At 36.5% G+C, this 20,922-nt stretch overlaps 1 protein-coding gene across 1 annotated transcript in view; it reads left to right on the forward strand.

Annotated features, from left to right (window-relative positions):
- The first annotated feature begins 2,879 nt into the window (after nucleotides 1-2,879).
- The window catches only part of LOC107574308 (NACHT, LRR and PYD domains-containing protein 3-like), a 47,269-nt gene continuing 29,226 nt past the window's right edge, over nucleotides 2,880-20,922 (forward strand). Inside the window, exons 1-11 of the mRNA XM_016260752.1 lie at nucleotides 2,880-3,083; nucleotides 7,664-7,764; nucleotides 8,548-8,649; nucleotides 9,883-9,978; nucleotides 10,466-10,550; nucleotides 15,808-16,024; nucleotides 16,114-17,944; nucleotides 18,376-18,546; nucleotides 18,908-19,078; nucleotides 19,163-19,172; nucleotides 19,806-19,939. Of these exons, the coding sequence (XP_016116238.1) occupies nucleotides 7,742-7,764; nucleotides 8,548-8,649; nucleotides 9,883-9,978; nucleotides 10,466-10,550; nucleotides 15,808-16,024; nucleotides 16,114-17,944; nucleotides 18,376-18,546; nucleotides 18,908-19,078; nucleotides 19,163-19,172; nucleotides 19,806-19,939 (2,840 nt within the window). The 5' untranslated portion in view covers nucleotides 2,880-3,083; nucleotides 7,664-7,741. The remainder of the gene's footprint in view (nucleotides 3,084-7,663; nucleotides 7,765-8,547; nucleotides 8,650-9,882; nucleotides 9,979-10,465; nucleotides 10,551-15,807; nucleotides 16,025-16,113; nucleotides 17,945-18,375; nucleotides 18,547-18,907; nucleotides 19,079-19,162; nucleotides 19,173-19,805; nucleotides 19,940-20,922) is intronic.

Below are 20,922 nucleotides of genomic sequence, written 5' to 3' on the forward strand. Positions count from 1 at the left end.
TATGGTCTTTTACAACATGATGCATTGTTGTAGATTAAACTACCCAACAGTATATTTAGTAGGCAACTTTCAATTTAATAACCTTGAACATATTCAGAAGTAAAATGCAACATACACAGTAGTGCAGCAGAAATATTAATGCAAAACCATCCTGACTAATTATTTTTTCAGAACAATACTGTATACCTTTACTTTTACTCTCAATACATTAAGTATATTCGAGTATGCACGATAATACTTTTACTTAAAGGATAGTTCAGCCAAAAATGAACTAATTCTGTAATCCTTTACTCAAGTTGTTCCAGGTTTGGAATTGTCATTTTTGGGTGAATTATCCCTTTAACTAAGGTTTTAAATATGACTAGTAGCTTTTCCCCAATATGGTATTGGTAGTTACTAAAAGTAGTTTACTAAAGTACCTCAATATTCCTTCTACTAATTACTTTGTCATAGCTCTAAACAATTTATCTTTTCCTTCTTTCCCTAAATCAGACCAGACCCCTGTACTGCAGGATAAAGCTGAATGTGCCAGCGCTGGACAGGTTTTTAATGGTTTTTAGCAGCGAGGCCCTGACAGTGCTGCTGGAACTTCTGAGAAGTGAACGGCAACAGTGATGGGGTGCCCCAGTCCAGACCCTGGTGTTTCTCTTCTGTCTGCCAGTGGTACATCATACAGAGTGGTCTCCAGAGTGTTTGACATGCCTCGAGTCGCCGAGGAGGTGCTGGCCATTCACCAAGAGATTCACCTCCTGAAGACCCCAGAACACATGGAGGCAGGGCTGGGCTCAAAACTGATGTTGTTTTTCTGATGTTAAACCTAAGCTATGTTGTAAATAGTTGTAAAAAGTACTTTCAGTAATGTATAGAACAATTTGTTTTAATGTGTAGAAAAAAATATTTACAAGACAAAAAAATAAACATAAAAGAATGTTTTGTGAAAAGTATAAGCTGCATTTAAAAAAATGAATGTACAATAATTCTCTTTTATTTACACATGTGAATATGCAAAACAAAAATACAAATTGTACAGAAAGTACTCAGGATCATTTACAAATAAATTACACTACAAAAAGGAATAATGTATACAATGTATTCATTTCATTTTTAACTTGCATCACAAAAATAATTTGTCACAAAAATAAATTAGGTTGTTTCATTGACAATGTGACATTTAAAAAAAGATATTGAAAAACTATAATGTGTCCCATTTTTTCCACTGCTTTCTCTTGCCTAATAGAGAATGGCCAATAATGTATTTGTTAAGCATTCTCTCAAGAAGAGAAAACAGTCCCTCTCATTGCTTTCCTGTGCTCTTCTCTCCTCTGTCTGTCTCTCTCTTGAGTTTGATATCCTCTTTGAGTAGTTCCAGCTTCCACTCACTCCCTCACCTATCCCAGGACACTTGCAATCCTAAGGCAGAGCAAATAAACCATGCCTGTTAACAACAACAGCACAATGAATTTCAGCAAAAAATATGTGTATTAACTTGCTTACTTTGTATTTTTTAAATGAGGTGGATTATGAGTCTTCAATATAATGCGTGCAATAAAGATACACGCAATTTTCTTAAATGTCTGCTTTTTGGAAAATCCTTGCCAATCTTCTGCTGGCAGTCAGTCTTTTCGCACAAACTTTGCTCTGTTGTTCCATCTGTTCAGCTTCTGCTCCTTTTCATGTGGGCCCATGTGGGAAGAGTGTTACACTCAATATGCTTCACATATCTCTCTTTTTTCAAGTTTATTGGCCAGATACAGAGTTTATGTTCTGTTCTTGTTATGCATATTCATTTTTTCCATACAACAAAGACTTTCAAAAGTGATTGGATAAATGAAGTTCATCATCATAAGACCTCCTCCAGTTTACCTTAAATGAAGATGTTTTTCCTTATATAAAGTACATAGATAATAGTACCTCTTTTCAAAACTAGAAGTGTCATCTCTTTCAAAATACACATGTGTGTGATCAGCAAACTTGTGTGTGCTATTATGTACATAGGAAACATAATTTTGTTGCTGAAAGGTGACTAAAAAGTATTTCTACTAATAAAGTAATGGTAGGGGAACTTGTGTCCAGTTATCTGAAGGCCTTATTATCCTTAAAATTAGGTTAAGTGCTTTTAAACAGCATTTATTTATTTTGTTTGTTTGTAATGTGCTATATATGAAATCATAGAGAGTATAGTAATTATTCATAATAATCCAGTCCAGCAGGTGGCGGTATGAACCTGTTCAGTTGTTTGCTACCCGTCAGTAAAACCCACGAACTAAAGGCGAAAACGAAAGTAACCATGAAAAAAGTACAAAAAGTACAAAACCATGTAGAGATAACAAGAGAAAGCGTTGCTCATTGGATTTTTTTTCATACATTTCGCTCAGACCCTACCAAGTTTAACATTCGCTGACATATAAGTACATTTAATCATATGAGACATCTCAACATTCATTTTCCTACACCTAAATTTGTTCTAGTCAGTTGATATTCACACCACAGGCGTCTCACATGGCAACAAGTCAAACCAATGACTAACATTAAGCAATTACTAAACATTAAGCAGCTCACAATGTTCACAAACTAAATCATTACTGTCTACATTTAACTGCATCCACAAACTTATACAATCAACAGTAGGAGATCACATAGGCCTACATATCGGCGAGAGCTACCAATTGAATCTCGAGATTCAACGCACATACTGCAAAGTGGTGTGATGGACAAGACAGAAGAAATATTCGTAATTTCTTAATCAGAACGGGTCTGATGAGGAGAATATGATGGAGGAAATAAACCAGCGTAACAGGAAAATAATCCACAAGGTGGTGGTAATTCAAAGTTTTTGGATGCAAGCCGCCGTTAAACCTCAAAGAAGAAGACTCAACAACGCGCGCGCGCTCAATACGGCAGTGGACACGACGAGCGGTCAAAGAAAACTTACTTGGGCAACCTAGGATATCAGAATGGCCAGTCTGTTAGCCGTCACCAGAATCTACAAACATACAGCAGTTTAACGACACGGAATGTTTTACCAGAGACTTGCATTTGTGTGGGAATCGGACTACGCGACAAGCAACAAAGAGTAAAGTAACGTACAGGGAATGAGTGTTTTAAATACTTACACATGATTTATTAGTGCACACGATTGCAAGTAAATTTGATATCGATTACAGGTTTAAAAGGGATTTCATACCGTATATGTGCTTTAAATTTGAAGTTGCAAATTCTGGTGTTTGTTTCTTTGCTTTTTTTTTTTTTTTTTAAAGAACAAAAATATAGTCGACGGGGAAGTCGTGGTCTAATGGTTAGAGAGTCGGACTCGTAACTCAAAGGTTGCGGGTTCGAGTCTCGTACCGGCAGGGATTGTAGGTGGGGGGAGTGAATGTACAGCGCTCTCTTCCACCTTCAATACCACGACTGAGGTGCCCTTGTGCAAGGCACCGAACCCCCAACTGCTCCCCGGGCGCCGCAGCATAAATAGCTGCCCACTGCTCCGGGTGTGTGTTCACGGTGTGTGTGTTCACTGCTGTGTGTGTGCATTTTGGATGGGATAAATGCAGAGCACTAATTCCTAGTATGGGTAACCATACCTGGCCACATGTCACGTCACACACTATATATAATAATTTACAAAACAAGTGAAAACACAACTCTGTCACTCACAACAAACATTAACAACAACAACAAACATGAGTAGACAAAGAACCAGGAAAATAAACAAACCAAACCAAACACTGGGCCATTCAGGGGCATTTCCTCCAAGAAGTATCTTTGTGGATACAATAATCTTATTAGTGATTCAATATTTGTAGGGCAAGGAAGGACCTATCCTTTATATAGCGTTATTTAACCCAATACAATATTACAGAAGAAACATTTATATCTTCATGAAAGATTTGCTGAATCTTTCTATTCCAGAGAAAAGGACTGGAACAAGCAAACTTTTCCTATTGCAGTATCACAAGAATGTGACAGAGATAGAGGGAAAAATTCCGCTGAGTTAAAAAAAATAAATAAAAATACAATAGCTTTACTGGGCATGGCATCCATTATGGTAAAGTCTCATGGGGTGACAGGAACAGTGTTGGGGGTAACGCATTACAAGCAACACGAGTTACGTAATCAGATTACTTTTTTCAAGTAACTAGTAAAGTAACGCATTACTATTTAATTTACAAGAAAATATCTGAATTACTTTAAAAAAAAAAAAAGGAAGTACAGAGGCGTTGTGTGCGCTGTGTGAACATGATGTAGTTCTAGACTAAATGTGAATGTGCATTAATTCATCCCACTCACAAAAAAAAACAGATTTAGTATTCATCAAAATGAATTAAAACAGTGAAATGCAAACTCAGAATATGACGCAAACCTGCAATAATTAAATATGTTAAATAACACAAATGTATCTAATCCCATTTTATTAACTAATGTCTTTGCTGCTGACCTTTGATGATCCAGTTCAACCGTACTAATAAGCAAAAATTACTTTTGATAAACTAAAAATTGTGCTTCATTGTTTTTTTTATTGCTGAAGAATGTTGAACCTTCTTCTCCGGTGTTCTACTGTACAGACGTGAATTTACTTTTCCTTCAGCCTGAGGTTTATTCATTACACTTTTTGGTGTGAAAGGGTTTTTACATTAACTATAAATAGAACTTTGTATATTAAAAACAATCAAGTCCTGCTCATATTTAAAAAGTAACGCAAAATAAAAAGTAACTATGTAACATAATTAGTTACTTTTTTAGGGAGTAACGCAATATTGTAATGCATTATTTTAAAAGTAACTTTTCCCAACACTGGACAGGAATAGAATGTGTAGTGCAGAATAGGGATGCGCCGATCCGATATTCATATCGGGTATCGGCTCGGATACTACCATTTTTGTCGGATCGGGTATCGGTCAGAGAGGGCCGATCCAAATCCGAGATTGTGCGTATTGTTACTTCTGAAGCTATACCATAGCTTAAAGGGTTACTCCACCCCAAAATGAAAATTTTGTCATTAATCACTTACCCCCATGTCATTCCAAACCCGTAAAAGCTTTGTTCGTCTTCGGAACACAATTTAAGATATTTTGGATGGAAACCGGGAGGCTTGTGACTGTCCCATTGACTTGCACTGTCAAGGTCCAGAAAAGTATGAAAGACATCGTCAGAATAGTCCATCTGCCATCAGTGGTTCAACCGTAATGTTGTGAAGTGACAAGAATGCTTTGTGTATGAGAAGAAAACAAAAATAACGACTTTATTCAACAATTCTTTGTGTGTCTTTCCGCATCACTGTAGCACTATTTTAGAGAATATCCGCTCTGAACGCAGGCAGCATAGGCTCTTCTGTGTCAGCTGCGCTGTTTTCCTTCAAATTTAAAGCTTAAATACCTTATACAGTCTATGGTAAATACACGTAGAAAACGTAGGCCTATCCCTTTAATGTGAGCTACATATGAATATTTAAGTCCTTACATTAAAGTTCACACAAACTCTTTTCTCCGCTGTGGCTGTCAGTCAGTCGTTCAGCCTTTAAATCCTGGTTGCATTCGGTTACGACAGTCAGCTCGGTAAAGTTCTCTCCAAGATCATTCTGTGTTCCAATTATACTTGATTTGTAAATAAATGTCTATGGTTTTGCAAAAAGGACTTTATCTTCTTGCTGGAGTTTAATGTTGTTTTGTTACTTGCTACCGGGTGTCTGTGAGAACAAAACACGGGCGTAGAAAAGACTATCAATTGTTTTTAACGTGCACAGTAACTGAAATTTAAAACTGTTAAAAGAAAGGCTCAATAACTGTTGGACAGATATAATACACTACGCATCAATTTCTCTTCCCTTTGTGCTTTGCACTTTTTAATGCAAAGTGCTGCGTGCTGTGACTCCATGTTGCTTCAAGAGCATCATTCTGCACACCGGATGCGCATATTGTAAGCGCTTCATGCCGCACTGTATTTGTTATCGAATCTATCATAGATTACTGTATTTACCTATCGAATCTATCATATGTTGTTGCCTTATTTAAAAAAAAATGCTATACATTTAAAATAAATGTATTTTAATATTATACTTATAAATACAATCATGAATGGTTTTTCATTAATGGATTTTATAATACAAATAGCAATGTGTAACATTTTACCGTATTTAGTGCAACACTTATTTGTTCCACACAAAATATAGTTTTTTTTTTCACTAAATGTTTGAATTTCTAAAATTATTGTGCACTGATTTTTGTAGATACATTTTTGCTGACGAATTATCCACTAATCTAGTTTATGATGTATTTTTGTCATAGATTATGAATATACATATATTTTTTTATATTTATTGTTTATTTTTCTTTACAATTAAGTAGTCTGTATTTAGTAGATTGTGAAAGAATGATTATCAGTTCCACACAGAGATATATCAATTCTACATTTATTTAAATGGAAACAAAAAAAAAAAACTTCCCTAGTATCGTATCAGTATCGGCCAATACTGAACCCTAGGTATCGGAATCGGTATCGGAGGTGAAAAAGGTGGATTGGAGCATCCGTAGTTCAGAATAAATTCAGAATAAGAAAGCAAATGACCATTTGTGTTATTACCGTATTGACCCGAATATAAGACAATGTTTTTTTTCTTGGAAATACATCTGGGGGGGGGACATAATTGGGAACAGTGTCGGGAACCGATTTATCTTTAATGTACTTTTTTAAAGAAGAGCAGTCTAGGAAATTTAGACCTCAGTGTTCAATGGTGTTTATGACAACAGATTTTTTAAAATTTCTTTTTATTTAATATATCTTGTGTTTTCATCAAAAAGGATTCTGTCAACCTCTACACAAATTGATTTGTCTACATACAAAGAAAGAGCAGGGCAGGTCAATCTAGAAACACCTCTGCTGTGGCGAGGAGAGTCCTTCCTTGTAAAGACAAGTCTCTTTGGAGCCAGGAATGTTACACTGAATTATCAAATTCTGTGTCTGTAGTAGGCACTTTATCCTAATCCTAACCCTAACCCTACTGTCACTACAGCACCTACTACTGTCAGAGAATTCGGTGATATCATACACCTGTGTATTTTATAGGCTAAAACTTCATTAGAATGAAGAAGCTGCTAGAAATTACTTAAATTTTTTTGAATGGCCCATACTTTAAAACATGAAGTTTATTTGAGAAGGGTTATTGAAATTTGGAAGTTTCTGAATGTTTTTTCCCCATTTTCTCTTTTACTTTAGGCTTATGTTTTGTTATATTAAATCTAAAGTATTTTAAACTAGACATTTATAGTTAGACAAGTACAGAAGAAAGCCTATGTGGTGAAAAGTTATTTTAGGAGCATTTGAAAATGGGATATATTGTGAACTTAATGTCGTGATTAAATCAATGGCAAAATAAGAACTGATTCTACAATTAATAAACTAGAGTAATTAGGATTGTAAAATTATATTTAACTGCAATACAAACAGTTTTTCCACTCAAAGGTTTAATCACAGTGTTTGTAATGTCCATTTCCAAATTAACATGTCATTTAAACTCATTAAATTATATGAACGTATTAAGGTTTACTTTTTCTACATGAGAATATATTTGGTTGTAACCTACATTATTTTATACAGTGTTTTTTTTTTACGCTTGAATTTTCTTGAATAATCGCCATCTTATTTATCTCAGTAATATTGTCATCTCCAGGTCATACTAAACGATTGATTGTTTTCACAAACCAGTCTATTTAGCTGCTGTATCTGAGGAGTGAGGAAAGGTCTTGAGATGAATTTCTTCGAGAAACGGAGGTAAGACTTTTTTTTTTTTCCTTCTGTTTTGTATTTACAAAACTTCTGTTTTGAACTTCCTACATGTATTATATAGATACAGGTCAAACATAAACCTCTTCTTAGAACAACATTTTTATGGCAAACGGTTTTATAGACAATGTCACGGTTAAAATGTAAACTATATACAGTGTTTCTATCATGACTGTAGATGTTTTGGGACTATCAATTAATGATTGTAATTGACTGATTGAAGTAATATATACTATGAATGACTAAAACCACATTAAAAAACGCAATGGATAATACAAATTTTAAATCATTAAGGCAATAATTTACAATCTGAATCAAATTTACAGTTTCTCCCTCAGCAGCTTTATTGCCCTCGCAGCAGTAGGTTTTTTTTTTCTGGCAGGGTAATATGAGGGTTGTTATATTACAGTGCTAAAGTAGTGTTAAAAATGTACATTAATTTCTCAAATTAAAATATTATTTACATTTTTTTAATTTTCAAATTTTCAAATCTGCACACAAGTAGGGCAAAGGCTCTCCAAATGTTTTTGCTTCAGTAGCGACCTAAAGAGCCTTTGCCCTATTTGTTGTGTACGGATCCTTTTTCTTCTTTGACATCTTAAAGAAATTGGTAAACAAGAATGATGTTGTAATATCATTCTTTCGTAATATCACCCCTCGCCACAGATGTTAACTTTTAAACCATTATTGTGTGTGTTTCTTTGAATGACTAGAGAGCGTGCTTGCCATTATCAGATACAAGTAGTTTCTCTCTTCTCTGTGTGTCATTAGTGTGAGATCAGGTTCACATGTGTCCAGCTCTGTGTCTGTGAAGAGTGACCATTCAAAAGGTGGCATGCCAAACTTTCGTGAGAAAAAAACATCTATTAAAAGGTATTTCATGTTACATTATAGCATTGGGTTAGCTAATTTTTTCACAATGGAGTATGAAAGAACTTGACTAATAAAATAAATTATAAAACATGATGTTTGACAATTTTTGTTGAACTCTGTAACAGTTATACAATTACACAGGTAGCCACTAGGGAACATAAATTCATGATTGAAAATAGATCATTTAACCAAACATGAACTTTGTCCTTCCTTATATGCTCAGTCATAGATGGACAAATGCACAACTGTACTGTATTTAAAGGAGTAGTTCACTTCCAGAACAAAAATTTACAGATAATGTACTCACCCCCTTGTCATCTAAAATGTTCATGTCTTTCTTTCTTCAGTCGTAAAGAAATTATGTTTTTTGAGGAAAACATTTCAGGATTTCTCACCATATAATGGACTTCTATGGTGCCCCCGAGTTTGAACTTCCAAAAATGCAGTTTAAATGCAGCTTCAAAAGGCTATAAACAATCCCACCCGAGGAAGAAGGGTCTTATCTAGCATAACGATCGGTTATTTTCTAATTTTTTTTTTTCAATTTATATACTTTTGAAACTCAAACGCTCGTCTTGTCTAGTTCTGTGTGAACTTTCTTTTTTCCGGTTCATGGCAGTTAGGGTGTCGAAAAACTCCCATCTCATTTTCTCCTCCAACTTCAAAATCGTCCTACATTGCTGAGGAAGTACCGACCCAGTGTTTAAGTGCAAGGTGAACATGCAAAGAAGGTCAAACGCCCTTTACAAAAAATGGTAAAACAGCAATGTGAGACGATTTTGAAGTTGGAGGAGAAAATGAAATGGGAGTTTTTCAGCATACCCTAACTGTCATGAAATGGAAAAAAACTGAGTTCACGCAGAGCTAGACAAGCGTTTGAGTTTAAGAAATATATAAATTGTAAAAAAAAAATTAGAAAATAACCGATCGTTATGCTAGATAAGACCCTTCCTCCTTTATAGCCCTTTGAAGCTGCTTTTAAACTGCATTTTTGGCAGTTCAAACTCGGGGGCACCATAGAAGTCCATTATATGGAGAGAAATCCTGAAATGTTTTCCTCAAAAAACATAATTTCTTTACGACTGAAGAAAGAAAGACATGAACATCTTAGATGACAAGGGGGTGAGTACATTATCTGTACATTTTTTTTCTGGAAGTGAACTACTCCTTTAATTACCATTTGCACAAAATCATTTTCAAATGAGACTGGTAATTTTTTTCCCCCGTCATTAGGAAAAGATCATACTCGCATGTGTTCAGCTCTGAGTCTGTGAAGAGTGACTGGTCAAAAGGTGATGTGCCGAACTTCAGTGAGGAAACTATCAAAAGGTTTTTCATGCGTTTCTTTTCTTTTTCTTTTGTGTGTGTGTGTGTGTGTGACACAGTGTTAGAAAGTGTTTCTTTGAATGCTTATCATAAAACTTTATAAATCAAATATATATATATATATATATATATACACAGTGGGGAAAAAAAGTATTTAGTCAGCCACCAATTGTGCAAGTTCTCCCACTTAAAAAGATGAGAGAGGCCTGTAATTTTCATCATAGGTATACCTCAACTATGAGAGACAAAATGAGAAAAAAAATCCAGAAAATCACATTGTAGGATTTTTAAAGAATTTATTTGCAAATTATGGTGGAAAATAAGTATTTGGTCAATAACAAAATTTCATCTCAATACTTTGTTATATACCCTTTGTTGGCAATGACAGAGGTCAAACATTTTTTCTCTTTGCTAAAAATCTTTACAAGAGATTTGTCATTAGATTTTTCCTTGGAAATGCCATATTTTGTTTCATTGTATTTGTTAACAGGTTTAAATGCAATACAATAGAGTCATACTTCCAGACTCTCGGGAACCAAAAGAATTTCAAAGACAATCTCCTAGGAGTCTTCCATGTAAGAAAACAGATTTTAAATGTATAATATATAGTGTGTGTGCGTGTGTATTTATACAGATCAGGCATAACATCATGACAACTGACATGTGAAGTGGATAACACAGATCATCTTTTCATCACGGCACCTGTTAAAGGGATAGTTCACCCAAAATTGAAAATTACCCCATGATTTACTCACCCTCAAGCCATCCTACATATACACCATATGACATTCTTCTTTCAGACGAATACAATTGGAGGTGTATTAAATAATGTCCAGGCTAATCCATGCTTTATAATGGGAGTTGATGGTAGTCCAAAATCGATGCATTTTGTGTAAGAAAAATATTAATATTTACAACTTTAAAAACTTTAATCTCTAGCTTCCGCTTACTGTCATACACGCATTCACGAGAGAGTGGTGTCCAGCGGTGACGTAGCACGTAGGCAAACGCGGTGACGAATGCGGAAGTGATGAACGTGGAAGCACAAAGGAGAGAGCAAAACAAAATAATCATTTTAACTCATTAACGCACGCATGACAGTTAGCGGAAGCTAGAGATTAAGGTTTATAAAGTTGTAAATATGGATATTAGGGATGCACCGATACCACTTTTTCCAGTACTCGCCCGATACAGATACTTTTATTTTTGGTATTTGCCGATACCGAGTACCAATATTTTTATTGCATTTGTACAAAAAGAGCCTGACCCTTGGAGGCATGGACTCAACTAGACCCCTGAAGGTGTGCTGTGGTATCTGGCACCAAGATGTTAGAAGCAGATCCTTTAAGTCCTGTAAGTTGCGAAGTGGGGCCTCCATGGATCGGGCTTGTTTGTTCAGCACATTCCACAGACACTCAATTGGATTGAGATCTGAGGAATTTGGAGGCCAAGTCAACAAAAAGAGTATGTATAATGTTAGTTGGTTAACTTAATTTATCAAAGAGATACAGTCAAACCAAAATTTATTCAGACACCTTCAACATTTCTCACATTATCACAGTTTATTCACTATAGTTTAGAAAATGGTAATAAAACATGACAAGAACTCAGAGTTATACTGTGTCAGAACAAATTCAGCTTGATAATGTTAGATAACTTTGATTGAAAGGTATGTAATGGATTACAATCAACCAAAAATTATTCAGACAGCTGTTAGTATGACAGTATTTACACAACTATCAATACTTAGTCGGGCAATACTTATTTTGCTATCCTCACTTACATAAATGAACTGTAGTGTCCTGCACCCACTAGATAAAAAATATAAAAAATTATATCTGGTCTCGGAATAATTTTTGGTTTGACTATATATCCTTTGGTTATTTTCACACTTAATTATGCCCATTAAAAATGTATTTTACAAGTTTTTATTTCATCTGAAACGTGCTGTGATTTATATTCCAAAGCCACTCATATAATGCAGAAACACTCAAGCAAGCAAAACACGCACAACGCGTGCACGTATTTGTACTGGTGCAGAATGAGAGGGACAAGTAGTACAGCCTAGCGCATTTCTCACAGGCTGCTAGATTCACTTTCGCCAGAAAGTCGTGCTTAAGGTTGAAAATAAATGATGTTTATAGTAAATGCCCCTATAAATAGTCTTATTTTTACAATTTAGTTTTAATCCAAATTATGAGCGTGCTAAGTGAGTGAACATCAAAGATCACACAACAGAAGTGCGCTCTCTCTCTCTCTACACCATTAAGTAACTTGTGCATTGTTTTACTTAAAGGTCCCATGACATGCTGCTTTTTAGATGCTTTTATATAGGCCTAAGTGGTCCCTAGTACTGTATCTGAAGTCTCTTTCCCGAAATTCAGCCTTGGTGCAGAATTTCAGCCACTACGAGCCAGTCCTACAACCCAGGGCTCGGTTTACACCTATCGCCATTTCTAGCCACTGGGGGACCATAGGCAGGCTAGGGGAAATCATATTAATGTTAAAAAACCTCATAAAGTGAAATTTTCATGCCATGGGACCTTTAATTGTTTTTGACATATCCGACCGAATATCCGACTGCGCTCAATCCACTCAGAGTGCTTTGCTCATCAGCTCATGTACATCAGCTATACAGGCGATAATACTGAATGTTTAACATTATATTAATTGCATACATACACTTCGTAGACATCCTTAATCTCTAATAACTCACCGATACAGTATCGGTATCAGTGCATCCCTAATGGATATTTTTCTTACACAAATGCATCGCGTCACTTCAGAAGGCCTTTATTAACCCCCCGGAGCCGTGTGGACTTCTTTTATAATGGATGGGTGCAATTTTTTTTACTTCAGATTTTGGGCTACCATCCATTCCCATTATAAAGCATGTATTAGCCTGGACATTATTTAATACAACTCCGATTGTATTTGTCTGAAAGAAGAATGTCATATACACCTAGGATGGCTTGAGGGTAAATTATTGGGTAATTTTAATTTTTGGGTGAACTACCCCATTAATGGGTTGGAAATATTAGGCAGCAATTAAACATTTTGTCCTCAAAGTTAATGTGTTAGAAGCAGGAAAATTGGGCAAGCGTAAGGATTTGAGCGAGTTTGACAAGGGCCAAATTGTGATGGCTAGACGACTGGGTCAGAGCATCTCCAAAACTGCAGCTTTTGTGGGGTGTTTGATAGATACTGTCTGCAGTGGTCAGTATCTATCAAAAGTGGTCCAAAGAAGGAACAGGGGTGAACCGGCGACAGGGTCATGGGCAGCCAAGGCTCATTGAGGCACATGGGGAGCGAAGGCTGGCCCGTGTGTTCCGATCCAACAGACGAGCTACTGCAGCTCAGATTGTTTAAGAAGTTAATGCTGGTTCTGATGGAAAGGTGTCAGAATACACAGTGCATCACAGTTTGTTGTGTAGTCAGGGTGCCCATGCTGACCAGTCCACCGCCAAAAGCGCCAACAGGCATTATTGACAACTGGACCACGGAGCAGTGGAAGAAGGTGGCCTGGTCTGATGAATCACGTTTTCTTTTACATCACGGATGGCCGGGAACGTGTGCATCGCTTACCTGAGGAACACATGGCACCAGGATGCAGTATGGGAAGAAGGCAAGCCGGCAGAGGCAGTGTGATGCTTTAAGCAATGTTCTGCTGAGAAACCTTGGGTCCTGCCATCCATGTGGATGTTACTTTGACGTATACTACCTACCTAAGCATTGTTGCAGGTAGGGATGGAACGATTACCGGTTTCACGATAAATCACGATAAAATGCCCTGACGGTTAGTATTACCGTTTAAAATTTAATTATCATCAAAACAGTATTTGATTATCGCGTTTTTGAAAACTTGCAGTAAATCCTGTCCAGCCAGCATCAGTCTGACGCAGAAGCAGCATGCAATGTTGTTGTTGTTGTTGTTTTTTGCACAAGAGGAAATGGCGGAAGGCATTGACAGCGCTCTGGAGATTTTTCAGCCATCTATGAGGACCAAATCGTTGGTCTGGTCGTATTTTGGCTTTTACAAGAGTCCTGAAGGCAATTTAATCGAGGACGGTCACCCTGTCTGCTGATCTTGCAAGAAGAAAGTCGCTGCAAAAGGGGGAAACGCATCAAATTTGCTCAGTCATCTTCGTGACACTGTTAGCGAATGCAAGGTAACTTTTACCTCAATACCAAAACTAACTGGGCAAATAATTGGACAAAAAATATTGATTAGAGATTAAATATTTCGTTATCTCACTTGTAATTAACGCAAAGCTTCCGCGAAGAAAAGTTCGCAGCAAGTGGCTTTGAGCCAAGAGGAACGAGCTTTCAAACTATAAGGTTGACATTTAAGGGATAATGTATTGTATATTCATAGCTAACTTATTACACTGATTTTTTTTTTGTTTACATAAAATAATATATAAATATGGGGATATGAAATATTGAATTGAGATTAATGTTTTGAAGTCTTACCCATTTATTAATCCATTATGAACAGTGTACAAAACAATCGTCAGGACAGTATGATCACTACAGCAAAATTATAGTAGTATTAATACTAAATTCCTCTGATTTCATTTTCAATACAATCAAAAACTGAGACGCAAGACGGTAAGCTGCATTTGAGTGAAACGAGAGAGCGCGTCTGCGCTTCCGCGGTGATACAAGAGACATGGGACGAATTCCAAACAGAAGTGAGCATCCCTATGCCCTACTCCCTTCGAAGGGCAGAGCCTTTGAAGTGTGTTCTTTGAAGGGTGCAGGGCATTACTGTCTCGTATAAGCGTTTGTAACTCCCTTGGCGAAGGGAATGACTGACCAAATGTTACCTTGACAAATCTGCACGTGCGTGCAGCATTCGTTGCAAATAAATATTTATTATTATTATTATTATTATTTAATTCAAATATTGTCTAATTGTCTTATTTACTATTAAACGTTTTCAAACTAAACTTGCTTACACTACCGTCTTAAATCATATTTCTGTCACTGACGAAAAATCGTCAGTGTTAATTAGCCTATTCTATTTATGTTTGTACGTGAACTCGACCCCAACTTTGCTTTAAAAAGCATCACAAGATCTTTATTATTGTTATTATTATTATTATTATTATTAGGGCTTCATGTTAATGTTAATTTAATGTTTATGCAAAAAAAAAGTGCATATAGCTGCTAATTGTATTTGTTGTTTGTTGATTTTCAAATATAAAACTTATTGAAATGTTTTCAGTGTGTGCATCAGTTCTTTTTGAACGTTTTCATCTAATTTGAACACAACCGTGATAATATTGATAACCGTGATAAACTTTGGTCACTATAATCGTGATATGAAATTTTCATACCGTTACATCCCTAGTTGCAGGCCATGTACACCCTTTCATGCAAACGGTTTTCCCTGGTGACTGTGGCCTCTTTCAACAGTATAATGCACCCTGCCACAAATAAAAAGGTTTGAGGAGCACAAGTTTGAGATGTTGACTTGGCCTCCAAATTCCTCAGATCTCAATCCAATTGAGTGTCTGTGGGATGTTCTGAACAAACAAGTCCGATCCATGGAGGCCCCACCTCGCAACTTACAGGACTTAAAGGATCTGCTTCTAACATCTTGGTGCCAGATACCACAGCACACCTTCAGGGGTCTAGTTGAGTCCATGCCTCCAAGGGTCAGGGCTGCAACAAAAGGGGGACCAACACAATATTAGGAAGATGGTCATAATGTTATGCCTGATTGGTGTATATTACATTATTGACTGACACTGAGTAGCTTTGAAAGAATATGGATTTATAATTCTGCTAAATTGTTATTCAGTTTTTTTCTTGCTTTGTTTGTAGAATCTTGAGAGCAAAATAATCACATTTCTGAAGGAGGAGCTCAAAAAGTTTATGAAAATATTACAAAAAGTGAACACGCAATACTTTGTGAAGGACTTTAATGAGAATAGATGCAGTATCAAAGAAGCAGCTCTTGATCTCACGCTCTACTTCCTGAGAGAGATGAAGCAAAATGGAGCTGCCAATAGGCTAGAAGGCAAGAGTTTCATGACAATCTGTCAGATTATGAATGTAGGAGAGAAAATTAAGACTAAAATTAAGTTTAAAAATTAAATAAAGTTAAAAATGAACTTTTTTTCTGTTTAGATGAGCTGTTCTTCGTTCATCAGCTAAAATCTAACCTGAAGAAGAAGTATCAATGTGTGTTTGAAGGAATTGCAAAACAAGGTGACTCTACACTTCTGAATAACATCTACACAGATCTCTATATCACTCAGGGTTGTAGTGAACAGGTCAATACTGAACATGAGGTGAGACAGATTGAAGTTGCTTCCAGACGTCATGAATCACAGGAAATACAGGTTGAATGCAAAAATTTGTTTGAAGCACCTGAACAAGACAAGCAGATCAGAACTGTGCTGACAAAAGGAGTTGCTGGCATTGGAAAATCAGTCTCTGTGCAAAAGTTTGTTCTGGATTGGGCTGAAGGAAAAGAAAATCAAGACATTGGCTTCATATTTCCTCTTCCATTCAGAGAGATGAATTTAAAGGAGAAAGAACCACAAAGTTTGATAGACCTTATAACCCAGTTTTTCCCAGAGACAAAAGGACTGAACCTTACAAGAAGGAATCAATTCAAAGTCCTGTTCATCCTTGATGGATTAGATGAATTTCGTCTTCCTCTAAACTTTGACGGTAATGAGACATGGCATGATGTATCATCACCAGTCTCTTTGGATGTTCTCCTGACAAACCTCATCAAGGGAAATCTGCTTCCTTCTGCTCTCATCTGGATCACCACCAGACCAGCAGCTGCCAGTAAGATTCCTCCTGACTGTGTTGACCGAGTGACAGAGATACGAGGATTCAATGATGCACAAAAGGAGGAGTACTTCAAAAAAAGATTCACAGATGAGAATCAGGCCAAAGAAATAATTGGTCATATTAAACAATCAAAGAGTCTGCTTATCATGTGCCACATCCCAGTCTTCTGCTGGATTTCAGCCACTGTTCTACAGAACATTTTGGAGCAGAAAATAAATAATCATGTAAAAAACAATCAGACTGATGATACCTCTCATACACTACAGGAATCAAATACTGAAGACACTCCCAAGACTCTGACACAAATGTACACACACTTCCTCCACTTTCAGATCCTGCAGAGCAGACGAAAGTATGATGGAAAATACACAGCAGACGTTTCCTGGGATAAAGAGGCTATCCTTTCCCTGGGGAAACTGGCATTTCAACAGTTGGAAAAGAACAATGTGATCTTCTATGATACAGATCTGGAAGCCTGTGGTATTGACGTCTATAAGGCATCAGTGTATTCAGGCATGTGTACCCAGATCTTTAAGGAGGAAAAAGGGATTGTTCTTGGTACCATGTACTGTTTTGTTCATTTGAGCTTTCAAGAGTTTATTGCAGCACTTTATGCACATCTGTTTCTAGATATCAACAAAAAAAATGTGTTTGATCAAGACACTACAGAACAGGAGAACAAAAATGAAACCATGATTAATTTGCTCAAGACTGCAGTGGACAAGGCACTCAAAAGTGATAATGGACACTTGGACCTTTTCCTTCGCTTCCTTCTCGGTCTGTCACTCCAATCCAATTGGCTGCTTTTTCGTGGTCTGTTGACACAGCAAGATGGCAATGACCAGAGCAAAAAGGAAATAGTTCAGTACATCAAGCAGAAATTAGAGGATAATTTGTCTCCAGAGAGATCCATCAATCTGTTCTACTGTCTGAATGAACTGAATGATCAAACTCTGGTGAAAGAGATTCAGACTCACCTTAGCAAAGGGAATCTGTCAACTACTGATCTTTCTCCTGCCCAGTGGTCTGCTTTGGCTTTTGTGTTGTTGACATCAGAGGAAGAGCTGGAGGAGTTTGAGCTTCAGAAATTCAAGAAATCAGACGAGTGTCTCATTAGATTATCAGCAGTCATCAAAACCTCCAAAAGAGCTCTGTAAGTCGCTTAATACATTTTATCATTTTTTGGTCTGAAAAATCTGAAAAATGTATTTATCTACATTAAACTACAGTGAATCTTAATCGTATACCCCGTATTGTTAACAAGACATAACACATCAGTTCATAGTTATTTCCACTTCAGTATGAAGTTCTCTTCAAATTTTGCTGTAAAGGACATATACTTTTTCCAAACCTCAGTGCTCAAATCATTAACCTACAGATTCAAGCATGCTTATTTGATTTACCTAGTACATTTTTCACTGAATAAAAAATACTTATATACAGGAAATACTAGGTGAAGAGTAATGTCAGTGTTGCTCACCCTCCTCATTGTATATTTACTGTTCCTGTAAAAATAGTGGACATTTTTCTTAAATGTTTCCTTTGTTCCATCTTCTTCTGTGATGTGATATATTTCCCTTGTAGGCTAAATGATTGTGACTTAAGAGACAAAAGCTGTTCAGCTCTGGCTACAGTTCTTGGATCAGATACCAATCTGAAAGAGCTGAACCTGAACAATAATAATCTGCAGGATTCAGGAGTGAAGCTACTCTGTACTGGACTGAAGAATATACAGTGTAAATTGGAGATACTTAGGTACATTAAAGTACTAATGCAGTCTCTTTTGTTTAAAAAATATGGGCAGTTTGTTTAGTGCTTCATTTAGATATCATTTTTTTTACTGGCAAGGCCTAATTGTCATTACCAGTAACTGAAAGAATATACCTTTTTGGAAAATGCATAAACTAGAACTGAGTTTTTAACTGTTACTCTAAAACATTTTTGAATGATTCTCACTGATTGGACAAGTCAAGCTTTAGTCATGATGCTAACTATAACTAACAGCAACTATAAAAATAGTGGGTTTATCAGCCTTACTCTCAGCACCCTTATTACAACTAAAATGGAACTGTTGACTATCCTCACTTTTAATTATTACTATTATTGTTATTTTCAGGCTCAGTAAGTGTAAGCTAACAGAGGAAAGCTGTTCAGCTCTCACTTCAGTTCTCAGTTTGAACTCCAGTAGTCTGAAGGATCTTGACCTGAGCAATAATAACCTGCATGATTCAGGAGTGAAGCTGCTCTCTGATGGACTGAAAGTGAACTGTAAACTGGAGAAACTCAGGTGAGCTGATGTTAAAAGCTATTTACACACAAAACCGACATCAAAAATCTATGGATGTCTGTGGTGTCACGTCGTCTGCATCAGGGCAAAAGCTGTGCTCAAAAATAAATACATGCTAGATGGTCTAATGACCAACTAGCATGTATGTTGTAGCAAATGTGACAGTAATCTGTATTTGTCCATTGTCATTCAAAAACAAAACCTCTGGAAGAGCTAAGACTATGAATGTCCAAACCACTCACTCACCACAGACAAGATTGGTAATAGAGTGTCTTTAAATATGAAAAATGAGGAGAGCCTTCTGTGTGCCCTCTTGACATAATTGGTTTGCTTGCTTTCGTCACTGGTTCGCTAAGCTGACTAGTTAATCAGAGTATCTCTCTCACTGGCTACAACGACATAGTTCTACATGGTTAATCAGCCTAAAAGTTGCCAGTAGGGTCTGGCTAGAGTCAACAGTGCAGAGCATGCACAAAAACTAGGCTAACAGACACTCATCAATGACCCAACATTAACCAATGTTCAACGATCTCTATACTTTTTGTTTCCCATCAAATTCAGTTTTGCTTTGGCAATAACTCATTTATATTTAAGTAAGAAACAAAATAAAAATCATAAACTCTCTTAGGTAACTTTTAGAATAACTAGATTAATAAGCTGAATGTTTCATTTTCATTCCTGTTCTAGACTCTCAAACTGCAGTATCACTGAAGAAAGTTATAAAGCTCTGGCTTCAGCTCTGAGATTCAACCCTTCACACCTGATAGAGCTGGATCTCACAGGAAATGATCATGGACAATTAGGAGTGGAGCAGCTCAGTGATTTACTACAGGATCCAAACTGTCAACTGAAGACACTGAGGTGAGGAGACATGATGAAATGATACAGAATGAATGGTATGCAGGGATATTATTTGTAGAAATATTAATTCACTAAACCTAGATCATGTTCCCTATTAGTGGATGAAAAATCCAGCGCTTACTCAAATTAACATACAGTGGGTACGGAAAGTATTCAGACCCCCTTAAATTTTTCACTCTTTGTTATATTGCAGCCATTTGCTAAAATCATTTAAGTTAATTTTTTTTCCTCATTAATGTACACACGGCACCCCATATTGACAGAAAAACACAGAATTGTTGACATTTTTGCAGATTTATTAAAAAAGAAAAACTGAAATATCACATGGTCCTAAGTATTCCTGACCCTTTGCTGTGACACTCATATATCCTTGAGATGGTTCTACACCTTCATTTGAGTCCAGCTGTGTTTGATTATACTGATTGGACTTGATTAGGAAAGCCACACACCTGTCTATATAAGACCTTACAGCTCACAGTGCATGTCAGAGCAAATGAGAATCATGAGGTCAAAGGAACTGCCTGAAGAGCGCAGAGACATAATTGTGGCAAGGCACAGATCTGGCCAAGGTAACAAAAAAATTTCTGCTGCACTTTTTTCTTTTTTAATAAATCTGCAAAAATGTTTTTCTGTCAATATGGGGTGCTGTGTGTACATTAATGAGGAAATAAAAATTAACTTAATAATTTTAGCAAATGGCTGCAATATAACAAAGAGTGAAACATTTAAGGGGGTCTGAATACTTTCCGTACCCACTGTATTTCTTCATCCTTATGTCTGTAGATATTGTGATGTTGCTATAAATGTGATGATAATATCATGATGTTTAGCAATATTCATTTTAGCAATAACTGGTTATAGCTGTTAGTCTCTGTTCACTTTAAGGGGCGGGGATAGTCCGGCGCGGATGGAGGATGGGCTAGAGAGAGTTCAGAGTTAGTTGGGAGAGTGAGAGCACAGAGCAGCGAGTGCTATTCTTCCTT

The sequence above is a fragment of the Sinocyclocheilus grahami genome, unplaced genomic scaffold (assembly GCF_001515645.1).
Source record: "Sinocyclocheilus grahami isolate Dianchi unplaced genomic scaffold, SAMN03320097.WGS_v1.1 scaffold2178.1, whole genome shotgun sequence".
Taxonomy (NCBI): domain Eukaryota; kingdom Metazoa; phylum Chordata; class Actinopteri; order Cypriniformes; family Cyprinidae; genus Sinocyclocheilus; species Sinocyclocheilus grahami.